This window comes from Panthera pardus, unplaced genomic scaffold (assembly GCF_024362965.1).
Source record: "Panthera pardus isolate Hobbes unplaced genomic scaffold, ASM2436296v1 HiC_scaffold_17, whole genome shotgun sequence".
Classification (NCBI taxonomy): domain Eukaryota; kingdom Metazoa; phylum Chordata; class Mammalia; order Carnivora; family Felidae; genus Panthera; species Panthera pardus.
Window position 1 is genome coordinate 109265333 of NW_026526732.1, and position 21778 is coordinate 109287110.

A 21778-nucleotide genomic window follows, 5' to 3' on the forward strand; every position below is an offset into this window, starting at 1 on the left:
AGGCTCCGGGAGCGGCCGTCGCGCCCACGTCGGGGAACCGCCGCGCGCCTGGCTCGCCGCCGACGGAGGCCGGGAAGGGCCGCAGCGCGTCGGAACGCGGGGCGCGCGGGAACGAGGGGCCCGCGCTGCGCGCTGGCACGTGCGCGCCGCGTGAGGCGCACGTTCCTGGGGCGGGGCTTCCGTGAGTCGAGTCGCTTTCAGTGAGCACCGGCCCTCCCAGTGATCACTCTTCCCTTCTGACTTGACCTCCCCACGGGACATCCCAGACGTTTCTGGTCCCACATTCACTTCTTCGAAAAGACGCAAGGTAATCACTGTCAGACGGTCGGCATTTAACGTGTTGTTCATTGGCTACCTGCGGACGGCAGATCAGAACCCCTCCCTGCAGGTGCCGGTAGCTTTCGTGAAAATTAAGAGCAATTAAGGAACGGAACCTCCGGCTCTTCTTCGTCGCCCGGATCTGGGCACCGTGTCTTCCAACAACCGGCCCTCTCTGAGTCCCAAAACCACTTCCCTTACAGTCCAGCCTCCCACCTCGTTTCTGACTGCCCTCTCTCTCATTGCCAGACCATCCTGTCTCCTCTCCAGAACTAGTCCTTCCCCCTGAAACCACACCTGATTAGCACGATACGATCAGTAACCTCCTGTAGTTCCTTTATTAAACCCAAACACAGTCTAGGACCCCAGGGTGCCATCATCGAGGTACCCAGTTCTAAGTCAAGCTTCTCATTTGCACTTCATTGAGCTTCCTGCCACAGTCCAGTTCATCTACTGGGACAAACAGGGCTTTCCCATCTCTATGCCTTTCCTTACGGCTCTTTCTCCAGACCTTGCCAGGGGCCAGCTTAAGGGGCCCAGTCCTGGTCCTTGGTAAGTTATGTAACACCTGTAAACTTCATTTTTTTTCATCCCATTATGTAAGCAATTAAAGGACTCAAATGTGTGAAAAGATCTTTTCTTCTAGCACCCAGTTATTGTGTGATTATCCAAGTATTCTGTGCTCTGCTCCTTCTAACCCCACTCCACCCCTACCCTTCTGAGCCTCCACTACGAACTATTCACTGGAGAACCTACTATATGCTAGGTGCTGCGGAGAATATGTTGGTTTTCATTTTTTTGTTATCAAATGTATAATTACATGCAGACCAATGGAGAAATGCATCTTAAATCTATTAGGAAAGGTTTGTTTTCCTTGGAATGGACTTTTTTTTTCTTTCCAAATACTAAGTAAGCAAATGCTCTACTCACTTTACTCACGTTAGTTGCCAGAATGCTCAGTTTGTATCCCTATCTGGATGACTCAAGCATGTCAAAAGTTGTCCTGATCTTGGTCTTCCAGGCTTTCTCCTTTCCCTAATGCTGATTTGTATGTGTGTTTGTTTTTCTATTTTTATCATATGTTGTAAGCTATCTTGAGTCCTTTTTGATACATAATAGAGTTGTAATATAATACACGGCTCTTGCCTATTACTGAGGTTAGAAGAAATGTCTCCTAGTCTAATGGATGGTGATCCCAGGCTTCCATTTCTGGTAATGGACTTACAGACCCTGCAGGGGATGAAATGAAAGGCTACAGGCCAATGTGAAGCAGTAGAATGATAACAATTAGCATTTATTGAGCGCTTACTTTGTCAGCCACTGTTTTCATCACTTTACATGAATAAACTCATTTCATTTGTTCCTTACAACAGTCCCATGAGATGGAAAGCCAAGACGCCAGCATCCCAGAGCTCTAAAGGACACTTAGTCCCAAGAGTGAATTTACATAATTCAAAGTAGGACAAAAAAGGACCAAAATATTTGTGAGGTCATCTCATCAGTCAAAAGACTAAAGACACTGCACTATTAAATTAAACCCTCCTGGTTTAGATTAAAACCAGAGTGCAGACCTGCATCGTACCATGTGTTAGATGGGGCTTCTAAGAGATTTAAGACAATTTCTAACTTCAAAAGTTTATGGAAAAAAAGCACCTGAAAGGATCTGAGAACAGAATAAGAAAGTGTGTAATGTAGAAAAATACACGCAAACCATCACTGCAAAGGACTTCTTTTTTAATGTTTATTTTTGAGAGAGAGTGTGAGTGGGGGAAGGGCAGAGAGAGAGAGAGAGACACAGAATCTGAAGCAGACTTCAGACTCTGAGCTGTCAGCACAGAGCCGGACACAGGTCTCAATCTCACGAACCATGATATCATGACCTGAGCTGAAGTCAGACACTCAACCGACTGAGCCACCCAGGTGCCCCTTCTGCAAAGAACTTCTCAGGTGGGGAACTAGAAGTGTCAGTGGGGGCAGACTTGAGTGTGGATAGGATTTCCGGAGACACAAGGAAGAAAGCAGGAAGTGTAAAAGGGTGCCACAGAATAGTCTGAAAAGAAGCCAAGTGTGAACAGAGGGTGTGGTAGAGACAAAGGACAGGTCTGCCCACGGATACCCGGCAGTAATGGAAAATAAGGAAATGGACCTAACTGTGGAAGGCCTTGAAGTTACAGTTTGACCTTTTTCCCAGGGACAATGAGAACTGAGGACTCTTCAGACAAGGTGATTGTTTAGTCAGGCATCGAGTGGGAGACAGGGAGACAAGGGCAATGGTGTTTACTCTCACAATCTGGGCCCAAACTCCTGGGGCCCCGGCAGCAGCAGTTAAGAACAGAGAGAGAAATCAACTCGTAAGCCATTTCAGGTAAAACCTAGCCAACTGATTACCTGGGATAAGGCGGGCAATAATCACAGGGCATTTAGGGACTGCTCAGCACTTTGGATGCTTTAAAGGGATCTAAAGAAAGGTTTGTGTCTTCAAGAAGCTTGCAACCTCATTGAATAACCTCAAGTATTATGGCCCGATAAAATGAGACTATTCTGGTCTAATTCTTGCCCAAAGTTATAGAGCTCATCACTGTTAATCAGAGAATGTTGGGAGGTAGGGAAAGTGTGTATCAGCACACAATCTTGGATCCCAGCAGAAGCCCAAATGTTAAGGCCTAAGAGTGGCCAAAAGTGCCAATTCTGCAAATGTCAAGTAGGAAAAAGACTAAGAAATAGGCACTGAATTTGTCCTTGAGAGATCAGCTCTACAGGATCAGTGAGCATTAGGGCCAGAGGGCCGAAGCTTCATGAAGTCTGTAAACAAAAGAAAAATTTAAAAACTAGGGCAGCATTTTTTCTAAATAATGGAAAAATTAAACGTTAAGTGTCAGGACATTCTTGGTAAGGAAGAGATAAAATACTACTACGATTAACTAAGCACATTAGTAGAACCATGGTTTATACTTTGAGGAAAATATGCTACAGCAAAAAAGGTTTAAGAGAAAAATCTGTCCTTATGAGATGAGGGACTGAATTTGCCTCAACGCTATTATCACCAAACCGGTGGGAGTGTTTTGTCCTGTTCTGAAGCCAGCTCCTTCTCTTCTGTGACTAGAGTCAGCATCTCTCTCTCTCTCTGTCTCTCTCTCTCTCACACACACGCACACACACACAGGATTTCCTCTTAAGTAAAGGGGCTGACGTGGGCGGGAAACAGAAGGTTCACTGACTGTTCAGGGAGCCAAGCCCTGCGGAGCAGATAAAGCGAACAAATACAAGGTGTCAGGTAGGAGGTCTATACTCTAAGTCTGGAGTCCTCCAGAATAGGGGATGGAACGTGTTGGCTTCTGAAAGTCATCCCCTTGTCTTGATCAGTCCTTTGAGCATCAAGGAAGGAAGGCAGGAAGGCTAACTTGAAATCGGCTTCTGGCCAGCTAGTAGAGAGGGGGGCTTCCAAGACGTGTAGCGACAGGAAGTCACGCTGTGTGCTCTTACGCTGCCATCAACGAGAGCTCAGGTATTACCCTTTCGCGTGAAGCTGCTGATGTCTGATGAGAGTTGAACTCTGACTGAAGGCTTTCCCACAGTCGTTACATTCGTACGGCTTCTCTCTCGTGTGAGTCCTCTGGTGCATGATGAGGGAGGAGCTCCGACCGAAGCCCTTCCCGCACTGTCCACACTCATGGGGCTTTTCTCCGGTGTGGATCCTCTGGTGTTCGCTAAGGGACGAGCTTCTGCTGAACACCTTCCCGCAGCCGCTGCGCGCGTAGGGGCTGTCCCCGGTGTGCGTCCTCTGGTGCTCAACGAGGGAGGAGATCCAGCCGAAAGCTCTCCCGCATTCGCGACACGCGTACGGGTTCTCGCCGGTGTGTATGCGCTGATGCTGAATTACGGTTGACCGGTCACCGAAGGCTTTCCCGCACTCGTTACATTCGTAAGGTCTTTCTTGGGTGTGAGTTCGCTGATGCTGACCGAGGTTAGTGCTTCGGCTAAAGGCTTTTCCGCACGCACCGCATCCGTACGGTTTCTCTCCCGTGTGGATCCTCCGGTGTAGACTAAGGTGAGTACTCCGGCTGAAAGCCTTTCCACACTCACCGCATTCATACGGCTTCTCTCCAGTGTGAGTTCTCTGATGTTCGAGAAGGTGTGTGCTTCGGCTGAAGGTTTTCCCACACTCGTGGCATTCAAAAGGCTTTTCTCCACCATGAGTTCTAATGTGGACCGTAAGGTCTGACTGGTAACTGAAGGCTTTGCCACATTCACTGCATTTACAGGGTTTCTTCTGTGGGAAGAGTTTGTGGTGTTTAAGTCTGAATTGTCTTCCAAGTGTTTCCTAGATATGGGGGATCTAGCTCCCTCTGGAGTTTTCTGCTGGGTATTAACTTCTGAGCTTGGGCTAAATTCACTAGATTCGGGACCTCTCTCCCTCGTGAAAATTTCCTTGAGGGTCACTGACACTTTTCTGATCGCTGTTTTCCCAAAAGAAGATGTCTTCCGTACGGGACATTTTGTCTGCCTTGACAGCCGGCCCCCACTTTTACAGGCTTCTTCATTCGTACGACCTTGGGCAGTCTTCCCTCTGAGACCTTCCATTGCTGACCCTGAAAACTCTATTCTTCGGCAATAGCCTGATTGGTGTTGATGCTTTGGCTCAGTTCAAATCTCCTTTTCTGGAAGACATTTAAAGTGCAAACGTCACCTGCCTCACCTGCCTCTAGTGTGGAGACCGAGGGAAAGAAGCCATTAGGAAAAAAAAAAAAAAGACAGCAAATTTGCAATTCACACCTAGTGCCAGCTTTCAGTGGGGAGAAAATAAAAAGGGACAGTTGAAGGGAAGTGCACAGGGGCAGAAGAGATAGCAGGCCGAGATCCTATAATAGGCATGGTGAGCACAGAGACATCAAGAAACGGGGAGGGAGGCGGGTACTATGCTGAGCCAAAAAAATGGAAATGAGCCGGTAGACCAGCTGATGAGCGGAGAGCAGGGCTTCGAAAGGAAAATGAGCTGTTAGTTACTGTAGCCGACGAGTGGTAGTAAATGGGAAGAAGGGAAGGGGTGAGAACAGACTCAGTGTAGAAGAGACCCCCTCTGAAAAAGCAAAAAGTGCAGGACGACTCTATCAAGCGCGGATGCAATCATTTTCTTGGCCCTGAGAGACAACAGGATTTAAGTAACTACAGCACTGCCACCGCCACGGGTCCCCCAGCCCTCCCTCCAACCGGTTAGGTGTTCTGAGCAAGTCTACTACCCGAGACCATCCGAGTTCATCTCCACAGAGGTCATCTAGGCCAGCTCACATCTGACAAACAGAAAGCAGACTGGGTAGCTTCAGTCACCTGGCGAATTACAAGAGCTTAGACTGGAACCGACGTCTCCTAAGTATCACATTGGCGGTCCTTTCAATGATATCACTCACCTAGACAGGGATTTTCGGTCACTGAAGATCCAGCATCCACCGCTGTCCTCCCTCCGACCGAATGACCACGTGCAGTTCACATGCTGGGATTCCTGCTGATGGGAAATGATGTAACACAGGGCTAGTCAGAGCTCGGTCTTAATGCTTCGATGTACAGAAAAGACACTGCCAACTTTCAGAGGCTGTGGCAGGAGGGGCTGGCGAAAACGGCTGTGTGACAGGAGTAAAACTGGGCTCCAAAAGGTTATACACAGCCGCATCAGAATCCCTTCTAGAGCTTGTTGCTCGAGATATCTTGGCTTTGCCTCAGGCCTAGCAGGTATGATATGGGGCCCAGACATTTGTATTTAGTAAGTTCTTATAACTTAACAAGTAGAACTGTCCCCAAAGAACTTTAGAAACCTACTCTAAGTGGCCTGAGAAATGTGCTGGCTGAAACCAGCCTCCCCCCCACCCGACATTCCTCACGTAGGAGGGTCTAGAACATAAGCTCGGCCTCCCACAGACTTCCTGCTGCCGGCAGGGCCGGCACTTCCCAAGGATCTCAAGGCTCCCAGGTACTAGGCGGCTAGCTTCTCAGACGCACCCTGTTAAACAGCCGGCACCCCACAGACTGCCTGGCACCAAGCGGTCTATTTACCCCCCGCCGACAGGGCTGTGCTTACACTGGCTCGTAAGGGAAGAGCGGCAAGGCCCTCTCCCGGGACGCTGACCTGTGCCGAGTGACCGGCGGGGCACCCCGGCTGCCACAACCTTCCTGCTGGGAAAATGGGAGAATGTGGGAATCTGCGCCTTTTCTTCTCCCCCATCTCTGGACTTCCAAGTTTCCCCACTGAAGCTTTTTCTTTAAGCCATTCTCTCGTGGACTCATCTGGAGCCCCTGTGCTTGACAACAGGCTGCAAACTGTGTAACATTCCCCCTAATGCTTCTGCTCACACATCTGCCGGGTTAGGAGATGATCTGGTTTCACAGGTATTTCCTTTCTCGTAGACCAGGAACCTCCCAGATGGGAAGGTGAATGGAAGACATCCACCAAGAAGTCATGCAGGGTGAGCCTCGAGGGCAGTGTGATGATGCCGTCTGTATCCAAGAGGGCTGCTGTCTGTATCCAGGGTGATGCCGTCTGTATCCAGCTTTGCCAAAAACCTGCCTTTCAGCTGGAAACAGGGAACACAGAAGCCCTACCACCAGGTGGAATAAGAGGCTAACTCTTTTTGATCCTTGCGGCACAAATTCAGTTACATACCTGATGTCTCCTCCCTTAACCGGACTTTGCCCCCCTGCTGGCGGGCCGGCTGGCCTGCAGTCTTGCGGCCCAGACCCTTTAGCTACTCTAGCATTACTTTGTTGGCGGTTCACTGCTACTTCTCTCTCTTATTACAGTAACCCTCCTCGGGAAAGTTTGGGGAATCGGTGAGGGTTTTTGGTTTTTTGTTTTTTTCTTTTTCACTGTCCCGTTGACTGGATAGTGCTATTGGAATTTAGTGCAGGTCAGGGATGATGGGCATTCCTGCAAAACAAAAAATGTTCCTGATCCTGTGAGACTTTCAAAAAAGTTAATAGTTACCTAACGCTGCTTTATATACAGATACAAAATATTTTGCACAGCTTTGATATATATTGGAAAATTAAGGAAATACACTTCTTTTTCTTTGGATATTAGGAAGTGTTCATTCCGGGAAACTCAAACCACTCACGGTATTGAATTCACAGATATGACATTCGTTTACCGGGTTGTATTTGTAGCTGTTGTATTCACAGTGATTCTATAGATGCTGCCATCTCCTTTGTCCAGCCTTTAAGTGCTGAAATAGTACTATCCTAACAAGTTACTTTCCTTTGTATCATAGGTAATGTGTTGATATTTTGGAAGTTACATCTATAGGTCACTACTATTATTTGCAAGTTTTACTTCAGGATGATGAAGGGGATGGTAGGTCTGAAAGGAGGAGAAATACTTCTCTAGTGAAATGGAGATGGTAACAGTTGCACGTGTGTGTCACAGCAGGTAAATTACAAAGCCTCTAAAGCCAAGTCCTTGTCCCCAGGAGAAGCCCTTAAACATATGAGAGCACCCGCACGGCCACAAGGTGATGTGGAAATGGGACTTCTGTCCATAGTGGAATGTTACCACGTTATTACATATTATAGTCCATCATGGAGAAGAGACACTGTTGAGAAAATGTTTAGGTTTGGGGGGATTTGTTTAAGGTTTTCCCCTCAACCAGGAAGATCTGAAATTTGAAGATCTTTATAAATTTTCTTAGAACCATGCAAACATAGGCTATCTGAAGTAAACAGAATATCCTGAACAGAGTAAGAACTAGGACAGAATTCAAAGGAGATGGCCAGTTTGAGGTCAAGTGTCTCCCTCACACTCACTAATACCTTGGCGATTGGTAAAAGGAGCCAGTGTTATATCAGGGCATCTATGAATCAATTCATTTCTTCCGGTAGTACAAGTGTCGCCAAATGTAGTTGTTTTGGCATTTCAAATAAGCTCACTACACGTGTAACTGTACCATGCATTTTATGTTTGTATATGTGGCGTGTGTGACCGATACATAGAAACCCCATTGGGGAACGTTTCTACATTAAAAAAAGGAATTTGGAGCGCCTGGGTGGCTCAGTCGGTTAAATGTCTGACTTTGGCTCAGGTCACGATCTCCCGGCTTGTGAGTTCAAGCCCTGCGTCGGGCTCTATGCTGACAGCTCAGAGTCTGGAGCCTGCTTTGGATCCTGTGTCTCCTTCTGTCTCTGCACCTCCCCCTACTTGCGTGCACGCTCTCTCTCTCTCAAAACTAAGGCATTTAAAAAATTTTTTTAAAAAAAGCAACTTAACTTGGAAGCTCTTGAGGTCTTTTGTGTCTGCTTATTGTAAGCATTTTTATGAACGTTGACTCATTTATGCCTCCCATCAGTGAGAGGGATACTACGATTATTCCCACAATACAACACAGGAAGAATTTGAGGTACAGAGAGGTTAAGTAATTGGCCCAAGGCCAAGTGATAAATGCTAGACTCAGACTCGCTAAAGAGGAATGCCTCAGTTGCACTTTTTACTCCTGTGGCCCCTGAATGGCCAAGAAACTAACCTCCACAGATACCAGGATACCAGCATGACCCTGACCGCAGAGCACCATGGAGGTTTAGAGAGTGCCTGCCTCTAAAAGGTGATCACCCTGAGAGGCTGCAGGAAGTCCCAAGCACGCTCAAGCCCTAACCCTGCAGCCTGAGGATCAAATCTGCCGGCCCACAGTGCAGGTGGCATCCTTGGCGGGAATCAGCAAAATACCAGATGGAAGCCCTGTGGGGTAAGCACTCACCAGGTAATCTGGAATTTGGTCGTAGCTCTGTTGGTAGCTATATAAAAACCTGGGGAAAACCGCCAATCTGGTTTTATGTCTCTCCACATGTCAAATGAAGATGTTAGACTTGATTTTGGTCCAAAGGTCCCGGATTCCTGGAGTTTAATTTTAGGTCCCAAACGCTAAGGGACGCCGTCTGCCGAGACTAAGGGGATGAGACTAGAATGAACCTTGTCTTTTTCAAAGCACCAGAGAAATGTGAGAGCCTAAGGTCCATGAGTCAGATGAAACCATTCAAGAAACAGGCCAAGAGGCTGTGTTCTTCAATCACCTAATGACGAAACAGAGCAAAGGAGTGGAGAGCGAGACATTAAGGGCGGTCGGCAGGCCAACAATGGCGAGTCCCATCCGGGGCAAAATTGGGCAGAGTCACCTGAAGGAAGTTCTTGAAAAGAGAAATAAATGTATCCCCTGCTTGGTGAGATGCCAGACGTTCAGAAAAGAATCCTTCCCTTACATGGGCTATAGCTCTTCTAGTAGGACAGACAGCTGCCTTTCCCTCTTCTACTTCCTCCTGGCTTTCTGTTTGTCTAAAAGCAAAGCTGGCAGAGGTCTTATCCTGGGCAGCCAGAACCACTGGTCTAGCAATGACCGCATCTGGCTAGCTGAACGCAACCTTAAGGGTTACGAGGTAAAACAAATGCCTAAAAGCAATCCTTCCTCCTCCCAGATACAGAAACAGGACAGTAAACACGGATGTCTGACCTTAAGTCCCTAATTCTTTAACGACCAAAGGTAAAGGAGATGGATCTGGGCCAAGCCTAAACTCTTCCTAAACTCTCTAGGTGAATGGAGGCATATAATCCGGCCTCTCTGTCAATTTCCTCACACGAGGGTGTGAGCGACGGCAGTCTCTTACTTCCTCCTGGGGATCAATACAGAAGGCAGCTGCCACCGCTCCACCATCACAGGGCTGTGCATCCCTGGGCGGGTCACTCGCCTTCCTGAAGATCTGGTCCCACACTGTAAAACGGTGTAACCACTACCTGCTTTTCTCACAAAGCTTCTGTTAATGTTACAAGTTAAAAGGTAGCAAAGCATTTATAATAAGGAATATCAGACACAACATAAGGAGACATACCTCAAATGAAGTAATTTTAAAACTGTGCTGGTGCACACTTAAGGGAAGTTGCTCTCAGGGGCACCCGGGTGGCTCAGTCGGTTGAGCATCCAACTTTGGCTCAGGTCATGATCTCGCGGTTCGTGAGTTCAAGCTCCACGTCGGGCTCTGTGCTGACAGCTCAGAGCCTGGAGCGTGCTTCAGATTCTGTGCCCCCCTCTTTCTCCACCCCACCCCTGCTTGTGCTCTGTCCCTCTCTTTCAAAATGAATAAACATTAAAAAATAAATAAGAAAGGGAAGTTGCTCTCAGAGAACTGGTGAGGTCCCCTCCAGCAGCTGCTGCTCTAGAGCCTGGACAGATCCCGGCTTTGGAGGATGCACACCAAGGCATGACTGGGCTGTGTGACCCAAGTCTCAGGGAGGAACCCCCAGATTTCAGAGAGGGCAGGTCATTGGATCTCCCCAAGGTTAGGGCCATGCCCTTACCCAGATTTCCCTCCAAGGGATTTCTCGACCATAGTGTGGGAAGTTGCCTCCCATTTTCTCTTTTCCTCCTTCCTTCCTCATCCTCTCCTTTTCTGGATCACCTCCCTGCTTTATGGATCCTGCATCCCTTCCAAATCCTTTTCTGAAGCAGAGCAGTCACAAGCGCCCCAATCTTCCCAGCGCTGGCCACCTCCTGTTACCCTAACCCTCCGAAATTCTTCTGCCCATGCCACTTCTTCTTAGAATCAACTTGGAATCCAGCAAGAAGGCTCGCTTAGCTCTGCTCCCTTCAGTGTTAAAAATTTATGTCATTCGGAAGGAAGCAGGTTCGGAAGGTTCTGGAACAGCTCTTCTCCAGGTGCTCTGTTTTGTAGTATTTCAGCTGGACTGCTTGCTGGAGCCTTTGCCAGCGCGCAAAGGAATCGGCACGAGGGCCTGGGCAGCCTCGGTTCAACCCTAGAACGGGGCGAAGTCCCGAGACCGACTGCAAGATGGTCTTCAGGCAACAGCGTTCGGGGAAATCGGCTCAAAATAATAGCAGATCACACGATTCGATGCACAGAATTTGTCAATACCTCCACCAATTAATAAACTACCATATTCAAGTACGAACCGTCACCATCGGAACCACAAAATGGGGACTTCTACTCACAAGATCTGTAACGTCCTGGAAGGTGCTTCATCTCTGTGCCTCAGTTTCCTCATCTGCAACATGGGGGGAAGAACAGTGCATGTCACGGGGTTAACGCGAGGATAAGAGGAGTCGGTCCAGGTGGAAAAACGCTTGGACCGGTGACCGGCACACGGCAAGCACCGGGGACACCCCGGTCGCCCGGCTGAGCCGAGAGGGGAGCGGAACGCAACTCGGGTCCTGAGCTGGTGGCGGGGACGCACCCCGAGACCACCCCCCCCCCCCCCCGCCGACCGCGCAGCCCCAGGACCAGCCTGCCCCCCACCCCCACCCCGGCCCCCCGCAGCCAGCGTCCCCGCCCCCGCGGCCACACCACCCGTGCTCTCCGCGACACCGCTTCCCGGAGCCTCCAGGCCCAGCCGCCCAGGCCCGGCCCCGGGCCCCGCGCGCGGCACTCACCGGCCGCCTCCGGCCGCGCGCCGGGACACACCCGGGGCCGGGCCCGCGCGGTGACGGAACCGGAGTGCGCGCGGCGCTCGAGGAAGCCGGAAGGGTTAGCGGGGAGCCCCCGCGTCGGCTCCCACGCTTCCCGGTTTGCGGGGTAGCGGCGCCTCGGCGCTCGCGCTCCGGGTGGAGCCCGGCTGCGCGGACGCGGCCTCACCCTGCGCCGACGAGCCGCCGCGGGACGGAGCGGGCGGGGCGCGCGGGCGGCGGGTGCGGCTCTGCGCCTGCGCCCCAGCGCTCGGCCCCTCCCGTCGGGCGCGAGGCTGAGGGAGGCGTCGGGGGCCCTGAGCGCCTCTGTGCCTTCCACACGGCGCAGCGCGGACCAGGGGTGCCCGGTGTTACCCAGCGCACCCGGACCACCCGGCAGGACGCAGATCCCCAGGCTTCGCGCTCCAAGGTGTCCTCCAGGGTCCGAGGAGGGGCGCCGGGACGCGGCATTTCCCGTGCGCCTCGCTGGTTCTCCCGAGGCCGGCGTCCCCGACCCGCCCCGGACAGACAGGCTTCCTCGCCCAGCCTGGACGCCAGACCCCACCGGGAGCCGGGGAGATGGGTGAAATCAGGACCCTACCCTGGTTTTTCTCAGATAAAAACCCAGCTTTTATCAGACACGAAATAATTTTTTAGTCTATGTGTTCATTTTCCCCCTAAATTATTTGTCAGAACCTCAATGTTGGAAGATGCGTTCGAATTCATCTAAACCATGAGTACGCTACCCAGTCAAGCCCAGTGAAACCCTTACATGATAAATATTTTATAACATTTTCTTTGTCTTCTTGAAATTTCAAAAAGAAGTAAAACCACATACGCAATTTAACACCACCAATACGATGCTGCAATTATGAGATGAAGAAGAAATAAAAGGAAAGTAATGCATAACAAAGTAATATGTGTTTCGGTTTGTAAATGCTTGGGCATGACTGCATAACGAGGCTGTCAAATGCTTGCACCTAAAAACAATGAACAAATTTGGCTTAGAGAAGGAAGACAATATTGAATTGAATATTGTCTATATTTTTCTTTGCATTTAATATGTTCAAAAAAGGGCTAAATGTAGATAAAATCACCATGAATATACAGCTACAATGCAGACCACGGAGAGTGTCTCATCCTCTTGCATTGGCAACCCAAATACCATGAGTAGCATTGTATCAATGAATCACTCATGGTATATATCTGAGCAAAATAAAGTCTTCTTTTATCTTAATACATCTGGCATCTGGCAGTTGCCTCCTTGGAAAATTCAGGCTGTGTTAAAAACATGCAAAAGGCATATAATGTTTATTTTAAAATGGACTTAGGTTTGGGGTGCCTGGGTGGCTCAGTCGGTTGAGCGTCAGACTTCAGCTCAGGTCACGATCTCGCGCTCCGTGAGTTCGAGCCCCGCGTCGGGCTCTGGGCTGATGGCTCGGAGCCTGGAGCCTGCTTCCGATTCTGTGTCTCCCTCTCTCTCTGCCCCTCCCCCGTTCATGCTCTGTCTCTCTCTGTCTCAAAAATAAATAAACGTTAAAAAAAAATTTTTAAATGGACTTAGGTTTATGTTCACGTACAGGAATGTACAATTTTTTGTCGTGTGGGACTGCTTTTGGTATAGTGCATAATATCTGGTATATCTGGGCCCTGTCCACACAATGCCATTGTACCCTTTAATCATAGAGACAACTAGAAACTCCCAGCCCATTTCCAAAATGACTTCCGGGAGATTGTACTGCCCCTGGTGAGAACTATAGATTTAGCCCCTACCACTTTTTCAATGACTGAATCCTTTCTCTAACACCCCACCGGAAAACTATCCAGGCTGTGCTTGAACACATCAAACGAGGCATGACATGCCGCTTGTCAAGGGAGCGTAACTCTGTGTACAGTTGGTAGAGTTGGATATGGGCAGCATGTTCGCCCTGTCCTCCAAGGAGTCTCCCCAAGGAGCCGGGGTTGGTGAGATGAAAGAGTCCTTTCTCAATAGTGGAACAAATAATAATAAATCTTCCTGGTTATGACTGTGCAAAAGAATGAAACTGGACCACTCTCTTACACCATGCATAAAATTTAACTCAAACGGAGTAAAGACCTGACTGCAGGACCTGAAGTCATACAACTCCTAGAAGAAGGCATAGGCAGTAAGCTACTTGACACAGGTCTTAGCAATGATTTTTTGGATCTGACACCAAAAGCAAAAGCAACAAAAGCAAGAATAAACAAGTGGCTCTTCATCAAACTAACACGCTTCTACACAGCAAAGGAAACCACCAACAAAATGAGAAGACAACCTACTAAATGGGAGGAAGAAATTGCGAATCATTTAAGTAGTAAGAGGCTATTACCCAAAATATATGACGGATTCGTGCAACTCAAGAGGAAAAAAAACAACAAAAACCACATGCAAATAAGCAACAACAACAACAAACAAGCCAAACACCCCAACTAAAACATGGGCAGAAGATCTGAATAGGCATTTTTCCAAAGGCATTTTCCTGTTTCCAAAGAAACAGGTACATGAAAAGATGCTCAACATCACTCATCATCAGGGAAATGCAAATCTAAACCACAATGAGATTATCACCTTACATCCGTTAGAATGGCTATTACCAAAAAATGAAAAGAAATAACAAATGTTAGTAAGGATGTGAAGGAAAGCAAACCCTCACGTACTGTTGATGGGAATGTAAATTGGTGTATCCACTGTGGAAAACAGTATGGAGGCTCCTCAAAAAGTTAAAAATAGGACTACTTTATGGTCCAGCAGTTCCCCTGCTGAATATTGATCTGAAGAAGAGGAAAACACTAACTTGAAATGTGTGTGTGTGTGTGTGTGTGTGTGTGTGTCTTATATGTCACTAATTTCTGATGATGCTTCCCACCAGATCACTTTCCTTCTCTCACATTTTGAATTCTGTATACAGATTGATGTGCTCCCCTTTCCTGCCATTCTTGTCCCAATGTACCTTTTCTCCTTTCCCATCCCTGAGTTCTATTAAATGCAAAGACATGTTTCAGAGTGTAAGAGCCATATATATCTGTGAACATATTTAATTTCACGACATCCCTTCATCTTTACCAGTTTCTTTTCACTCAGCACAAAAGGCATGAATCTTTAAAATTTTCTTCAGGTTGAGAAAATAGTCTAGAGACCAAGGAGTCTATTGAAAACCAAGATGTTTTTGAAGAAGATTTAGCCTTGGGGGCAATAATGGAAAGACCCACAAAAGATGGTCCTTAAGACTAAACTTGGGAGAAGATTTGGAATGTAAGAAGAGGTTGCAGAGGGGCGCCTGGGTGGCTCAGTCAGTTAAGCGTCTGCCTTCAGCTCAGGTCATGGTCTTGCAGTCTGTGGGTTCGAGCCCCGCATCGGGCTCTGGGCTGACAGCTCAGAGCCTGGAGCCTGTTTCAGATTCTGTGTCTCCCTCTCTCTCTGACCCTCCCCTGTTCATGCTCTGTCTCTCTCTGTCTCAAAAATAAATAAACGTTAAAAAAAAAAAAAAAGATTTTAAAAGAATAGGTTGCAGAGCCAGCAGGGAGAGCAGCAAAGAGTATCGGATCAAATGTCGTTTGCTAGCAAGAAAATACTCATCTAAGAGAGGGCCAGGCAAATACAAAGTTTGCAAAACCATTTCTTACTACACAACAAAAAATTCCTATAGGAGGGAGAGACCATATAAATGTGATAAGACTGAAGATATACTCAAACAGAAAGCAAGACCTCATCAAATATACAGCATTGAGAAGCCATGCAAATCTAAGGAATGTGGGAAATTGTTCAGTTATGATCATTTTCTTAATAGTCATCTAAAGACTCATCATTCATCATCTCATTTTAGAGAGAAATCTTCTGAATGTAATAGTCAGAAAGTCTTCAGTGACAATCTAACGTCTACTCAGCATCAGAAAATCCACAGTGGAGAGAAATCCTTTAAATGCAATGATTGTGTCAAAACTTTCAGCTAGAATTCTTCTCTTATTAAACATCAGAGAACTCATACTGGTGAGAAATCATATGAGTATGAAAAGTCCTTCAGCCCTGGCTCATTAAACACTTATTAAACAGAAGAATACACACTGAAGAGAAACCCTGTGAGTGTAATGAATCTGAGAAAGCCTTTTAAAACCAGTCAGTTCTGATTCAGCATTGGCAAATACACACTGGAGAAAAACCCTGTGTTTTTGATGTGAGATGAATGTGAGATGAATGAATGTGAGAGAGCCAAGCGCCAGAGTTCACACCTTGCCTTACATCAAGTAATCCACACTGGAAAGAACCTTTATGAACATAACGGGGGAAGGCTTTTAGCCAGAGCTCAAATCTTGCCAAACATCAGAAAAAAAAAAACACTGGAGAGAGACCCTATGACTGTAGCCAGTGTGGGAAAGCCACTGGCCAGAGTTCAGATCTTACCACACATCAGACAACTCATCCTGGAAAGAAACCTTACGGATGTGGTGAATGTAGCAAAATCTTTACCCAGAGCACAAGTCTCATCAAACATCAAAAGACCACACACTCCAGAAAAGACCCTACGGACATAGTCGGTCTGAGAAAGCCTTCAGCCAGAGTAAAATTCCTTTAAGCATCCGATAACTCACGCTACCTAGAAATTCTGTGAATGTGATGAATATATTAATGACTTCACGTAAATGTCAGCCATCACCAGAGATCAAAGATTTCACTGGTAAAACAAGGAAAGTTTAAGTAAGACTTGATATTTCATGAAAGGTGATCAAGTTAGCGTTGTGAGCAAGATACTACCAGATAAATTTTGTAAGATACTTGAGGACGGGTACTGTGTAGTTCTGATATTTCAGCTTTCTATCAGTGTTTTATAGAGAGACTCCATTTAAATGCTTACATCATTCATTAATACATTTTTGGCCAGATTTTTTATGCTCTCATCTTCGGAAGCTTTCTGAAATTAAAAAAAAAGAAAAAGAAATTCCCTTATAGAACAAATATGTCACAGGGATGAAAAGTACAGCATAGGGAGTATAGTAGAAAAATCTCGTAATAACGTTGTATGGTGACGGCTGGTAACTATTCTTATCATGGTGAGCATTGTGCAGTGTATAGAATTATTGAATTACTATGTTGTGTCCCTGAAACTAATAGAACATCATATGCCAGGTATACTTGAATAAAAAAATTAAAAAAAAGAGTGCCCCAAATGGAAACAGAAGCACCCACATAAAAATTAAGAAACTTTTTTTATTGAGAAGATCACCCCAAATTCTATTTCCACAAGTTCTATTCAGAGAAGCCGGGAATCCAAGTATCTATCACATAAGTCTTCCCACCCGTGACAGAGACAATTCCAGAGGACCTGAAGAAGCAAGGGGACATCTTTTAAATGGCTGAACCCCTAAACAGAGCCATTCATTCCACTATGCTTCACTTCCTCATCCCCAACACAGAGCCATCCATTCATCACTATGCTTCTCTTCACTTCCTCATCTCCAACACCACAGGATCTTATCTAAGACGGAAAGACAACATGGGAAGAGAGTGATTTTCAAGGTGTGTTTTATAAGAATAAATTCTTCAGGATCTAGGCATGTGCTTTTTGAAGACTATCTTCTCTCCTTTGAACATACTAGTAAAGAAGTAGAAGATTAGGAAAGACACACAGTTAGTTATCTCTGAGCCTATTTCTTATTACTTGGCACTTGGTTTAAAAAGTACCACGTCATCATGCTTCATGAATGGATCCTAATTATCCATATTTCAGTAAGGTCACATCATTTTAAGAGATTGGGCCTCAGGTCAGAAGGTAAGATGATCGTAAATCTGAGTTCCCTTGAGATCCCCTCAGCATCTGAGAAAGAAACCAGAAAGGACCTAAACATGATGAGTTGTGAAACTTGATTCCCTCATCTCTCCCCAGACTTACTTCTATTTGGTTTTAGTTGGCTGTTATTAAGCAGTGTGAATTCAAACACAATTTAAAATATACCCTAAATTATATGGCAACAGTTATAATACAGCCATACGTTGACAACAGAAACAATGGCAACGTATACAAGTTATTTGTCTAATCTTTAGGCTAGTGTTCAATAACATTAAATGGAAAATACAAGTTAAACTTCCATTAACTTCAGTTTTTTTAAGTAGGTGCCCAGCGTGGAGCCCAGCGCAGTGCTTGAACTCACAGCCCTGCGATCAAGACCTGAGCTGAGATCAAGAGTCAGGCTTTTCACGGACTGAGCCACCCAGGTGCTCCCATTCCAGCCATTTTTGGGGACTGTGTGACATTTTTTCTGTATACAAGATCATATCATCAACAAACAGACGATTTTCCTTCTTCCTTTCTGATTTGGATGCCTTTTGTTTCATTTTCCTGCCTTACTGGATAGAACTTCCGGTACTATGTTGAAAAGAATGGTGAGAGGGGACACTCTTGCCTGTTCCTGATGTCAGAGGGAAAGCTTTCAACCTTCCACCATCAAGTACGATGTTGGCTGCATGTTTCTCATATACGGCCTCTATTATGTCGAGGTGTGTTCATCTTATACCCGATGTGAGTGTTTTCTATCATGAAAACGTGTTGAGTTTCGTCTGATGCTTTTTCTGCATCTGTTGAGATCATAACACGATTTTTGTCTTTCATCCTATTAATGTGGTTTATTGATTTGTGTGTGTTAAACCATCCTTGCGTCCCAGGGAAAAGTCCCATTTGATCATGGTGTATGATCCTTTTAATGTAGTGTTGAATTTGGTTTGTTAATATTTCGTTGACAATTTTTGCATCTATATTCATCAGGGACATTGGCCTGTGTGTGTATATATACATATGGTGGGTGGCGAAACAATGCTCCAGGCATTTGTTCGGTTGTGCTTTTATTTTTTAAATTAATACACAGACCACGTCATATTTGATAGAGTCCACGCTTCTGTGTTCTGGTACTTAGCACAGTGCCTGGCCCATTGAGAGGATCAGTTAATATTTATGGGGGGAAAAACATATAAAGTTAACAATATCTATTGATTCCACCTAACTGAAGTTCCCGGGGCCATATATTTTATTTTATTTTATTTTTTAAAGTTTATTAGTTTTCAGAGAGACAGAAACAGTGTGAGTGGGGGAGGGGCAGAGAGAGAGGGAGAAAGAGACAGAATCCCAAGCAGGCTCCACATTGCCAGCACAGAGCCCGACGTGGGCCTTGAACTTGAACCATGAGATCATGAGCTGAAATCAAAAGTTGGATGCTTAACCGACTGAGCCACCCAGGCACCCCTGGGCCATACACTTTTAAATAAATAGATAAAAGTTTGAAATGAACATATTAAATTAACATCCCGTTCATTTCAATATTTTCAATAATTCCTCTGCCCGCTCTCATTTTTAAAATGTTCTATTTTTTTTAAGTAATCTCTATACCCGGGGCGCCCGGGTGGCTCAGTTGGTTGAGTGACCGACTTGGGCTCGGGTCATGATCTCATGCTTTGTGAGTTCGGCCCCGCATCAGGCTCTGTGCTGACAGCTGGGAGCCTGGAGCCTGCTTCGGATTCTGTGTCTTCCTCTCTCTCTGCCCCTTCCCCACTCATGCTCTGTCTCTGTCTGTCTCAGAAATAAATAAACATTAAAAAAAATAAAAAAATAAGTAATCTCTATGCCCAATGTGGGACTTGAACCTACAGCTCTGAGATCAAGAGTTACACGCTCCACCGACTGAGCCACCCAGGCACCTCCCATTAACTTCAATTTGATCCATTCATTGATGAGGTAATGAGATGATGGTTATTTTGGTACAACTCTAGCAGCTGGCATTTGGGGTAGTTGGATTACGTAAGAGTCAATAATGTTATTTTTCATTGGCAAAATCAGTTAAAGTTGGTTAACAAATGCCAAGAGACATAGCTTCTAACAAAATAGCATATAAATTTTTATTATAGAATCAATGATCCAAATATGTTAATAAAAATTTTCTGGTTTCGGGGCACCTGGGTGGCTCAGTCGGTTAAGCGGCCGACTTCGGCTCAGGTCATGATCTCATGGTCCGTGAGTTCAAGCCCCGCGTCGGGCTCTGTGCTGACTGCTCAGAGCCTGGACCCTGTTTCAGATTCTGTGTCTCTCTCTCTCTCTGCCCCTCCCCCGTTCATGCTCTGTCTCTCTCTGTCTCAAAAATAAATAAACGTTAAAAAAATTTTTTTCTGGTTTCATATATTCAATGGGAAATCATTAAAATGTTCTATAGAGGGATCCTGCCTGCAAGGGAACACAGGGAACCTTCTGGAGACACAGAAGTGTTCTGGATCATGATGGGGGATGGTGCTTACTCAAGTGTATACATTTGTCACATCGTTCACCTGTATACTTAAAAATACTCTCAATAAATATTTGAAAAAAATGTTATGTGAACAGCCCATTGATTTCTATTATTTCTCTTTCAGATCATGTGATTTTTTTTTTTCTTTAAAACATGCACACGTTCTTGAGAAGTTTGTAAAATGAGCTCTTTATTTAGATTTGCAAGACTGTAGGGTCCAGAGTCAAGCTCAGCCCCATCAATTTCTCTCCACACACACAATACACACTTGTATGTACATACATTGCCATGTTCTGTGGCCTTATTGAAGGTCATGAGCCTTCATCTTTCCCAGTTTATGCGGACAATGCTTTTGTAGTTTTTAATTTTTCCAGATAGAATTGCTTTTGTTTTTCCAATTTTGCTTTATTTGAATCTTCATGGCAATTTTTCATTTGGGAGCATTGACGTTCTAGATAATTCTGAGCTGTGTTTGACTCTCTTAACTGTCCCTAATTTCTTTCAGATGTTCCTTTTGTCATCTGCCGAGAGAGTGCCTCACACTGAGGGGTCTCAAAATCCCGCCCATTCTCGGAGGCTTGATTAGATGTAAGGATATGAGACTCAAGAAATGTAGAGAGACGATCAGACGAATCCATTGATGGTTGTCTTTTCAGGTTCATCCACTGAAGGAGGAACAAGACGTTTTCGGAGATGACACTTGTTCAGCACCAGGAGGTGTTCTTCTCTGCTCATTACTGACTTCTTACAGCCACCAAGGTGCTTCTCAGTGCTGGGCCCTTTCACTCACCTCCTTCACTGTTAGAATGAACAAGCAACATCAAGGCTATACCTTACCGAGGGATGGAATCTGAGACTTTCCATCTTAAATATGACAGTGTTTGGATCTTGGAGATATTGTTATTGGTAAAAATATCGGTGTCTATCCAAGGTCAGGCAGATGAGCAGATGAGCTAGAGTGTACATCTCTCTCTCTCTCTCTCTCTCTCACACACACACACACACACACACACCCCACAGTAGATAGAGGAGGAGAATAATTGGACTGGGATTAGACATGGACTCTAATCCTAGTTTGGCCATTTGCTAGTTGTGAAATTTTAAGCACCACCTATCTTGGGTGAGCATTAGGGCACACAGCGCAACAATTAAGAATGTGAACTCCTGTAAAAAAAAAAAAAAAAGTGAGCTCCTGTAGCCAAATCATGGGTGACCTTGGGCAAGGTATTTAACCTCTCTGAGACCGTTTTCTCATGTGTAAAATGAGGTTAATAATAATGACATCAATCACTTATTCAAAAATTATTTGATTATCTACAATGTGCCAGTCTCTGTTGGAGCTTATGTTTTGAGGTGAAATGTGCTAAAACACATCTGATAAGGACTACCAGGAATAAATGTATAGTCCAACAAAATTCGGTTTATTCATTCACTGAACAAGGTAGACCTTTACCAGTAGAAACATGGAACATCTCACAAAGAATGAAGCAGGGTTATTGTAGGATTTCGAGGAAGAGTAAATTTTAGGTAAAATTAAATAAAGCAGTATTTTTTTTTTTTGATCGGCTCAATGCAAGGTCGGTCTGGATTAAAAAATAGACACAGGCCTGTTGTTTTAGAAATCTCCAAGTTAACATAAACGTGACATGTTGTGTGTGAAAATGCTGTATCTGAAGCTCTGCACCCGGTTTGGAAATAGAGATTGTTTCTGTTGAAAATGGCTCGAATTCCCCTGGCAAGAGTGGGATGTTGAT

The 21778-nt window shown here is 45.8% G+C and overlaps 2 protein-coding genes across 2 annotated transcripts in view; one reads left to right on the forward strand and one right to left on the reverse strand.

Moving 5' to 3' along the window:
• LOC109252608 (histone H2B type 1-C/E/F/G/I) overlaps positions 1 to 21778 on the forward strand; it is a 490736-nt gene that overhangs the window by 280803 nt on the left and 188155 nt on the right. The window lies entirely within an intron of this gene.
• Positions 1584 to 11967, reverse strand: ZNF391 (zinc finger protein 391). Its single transcript, XM_053905359.1, is given in 6 exon segments — positions 1584 to 4614; positions 4617 to 4976; positions 5724 to 5815; positions 6389 to 7234; positions 11292 to 11344; positions 11730 to 11967. Coding segments are annotated over 2 exon segments (1071 nt in total). The 5' UTR covers positions 4900 to 4976; positions 5724 to 5815; positions 6389 to 7234; positions 11292 to 11344; positions 11730 to 11967; the 3' UTR covers positions 1584 to 3826.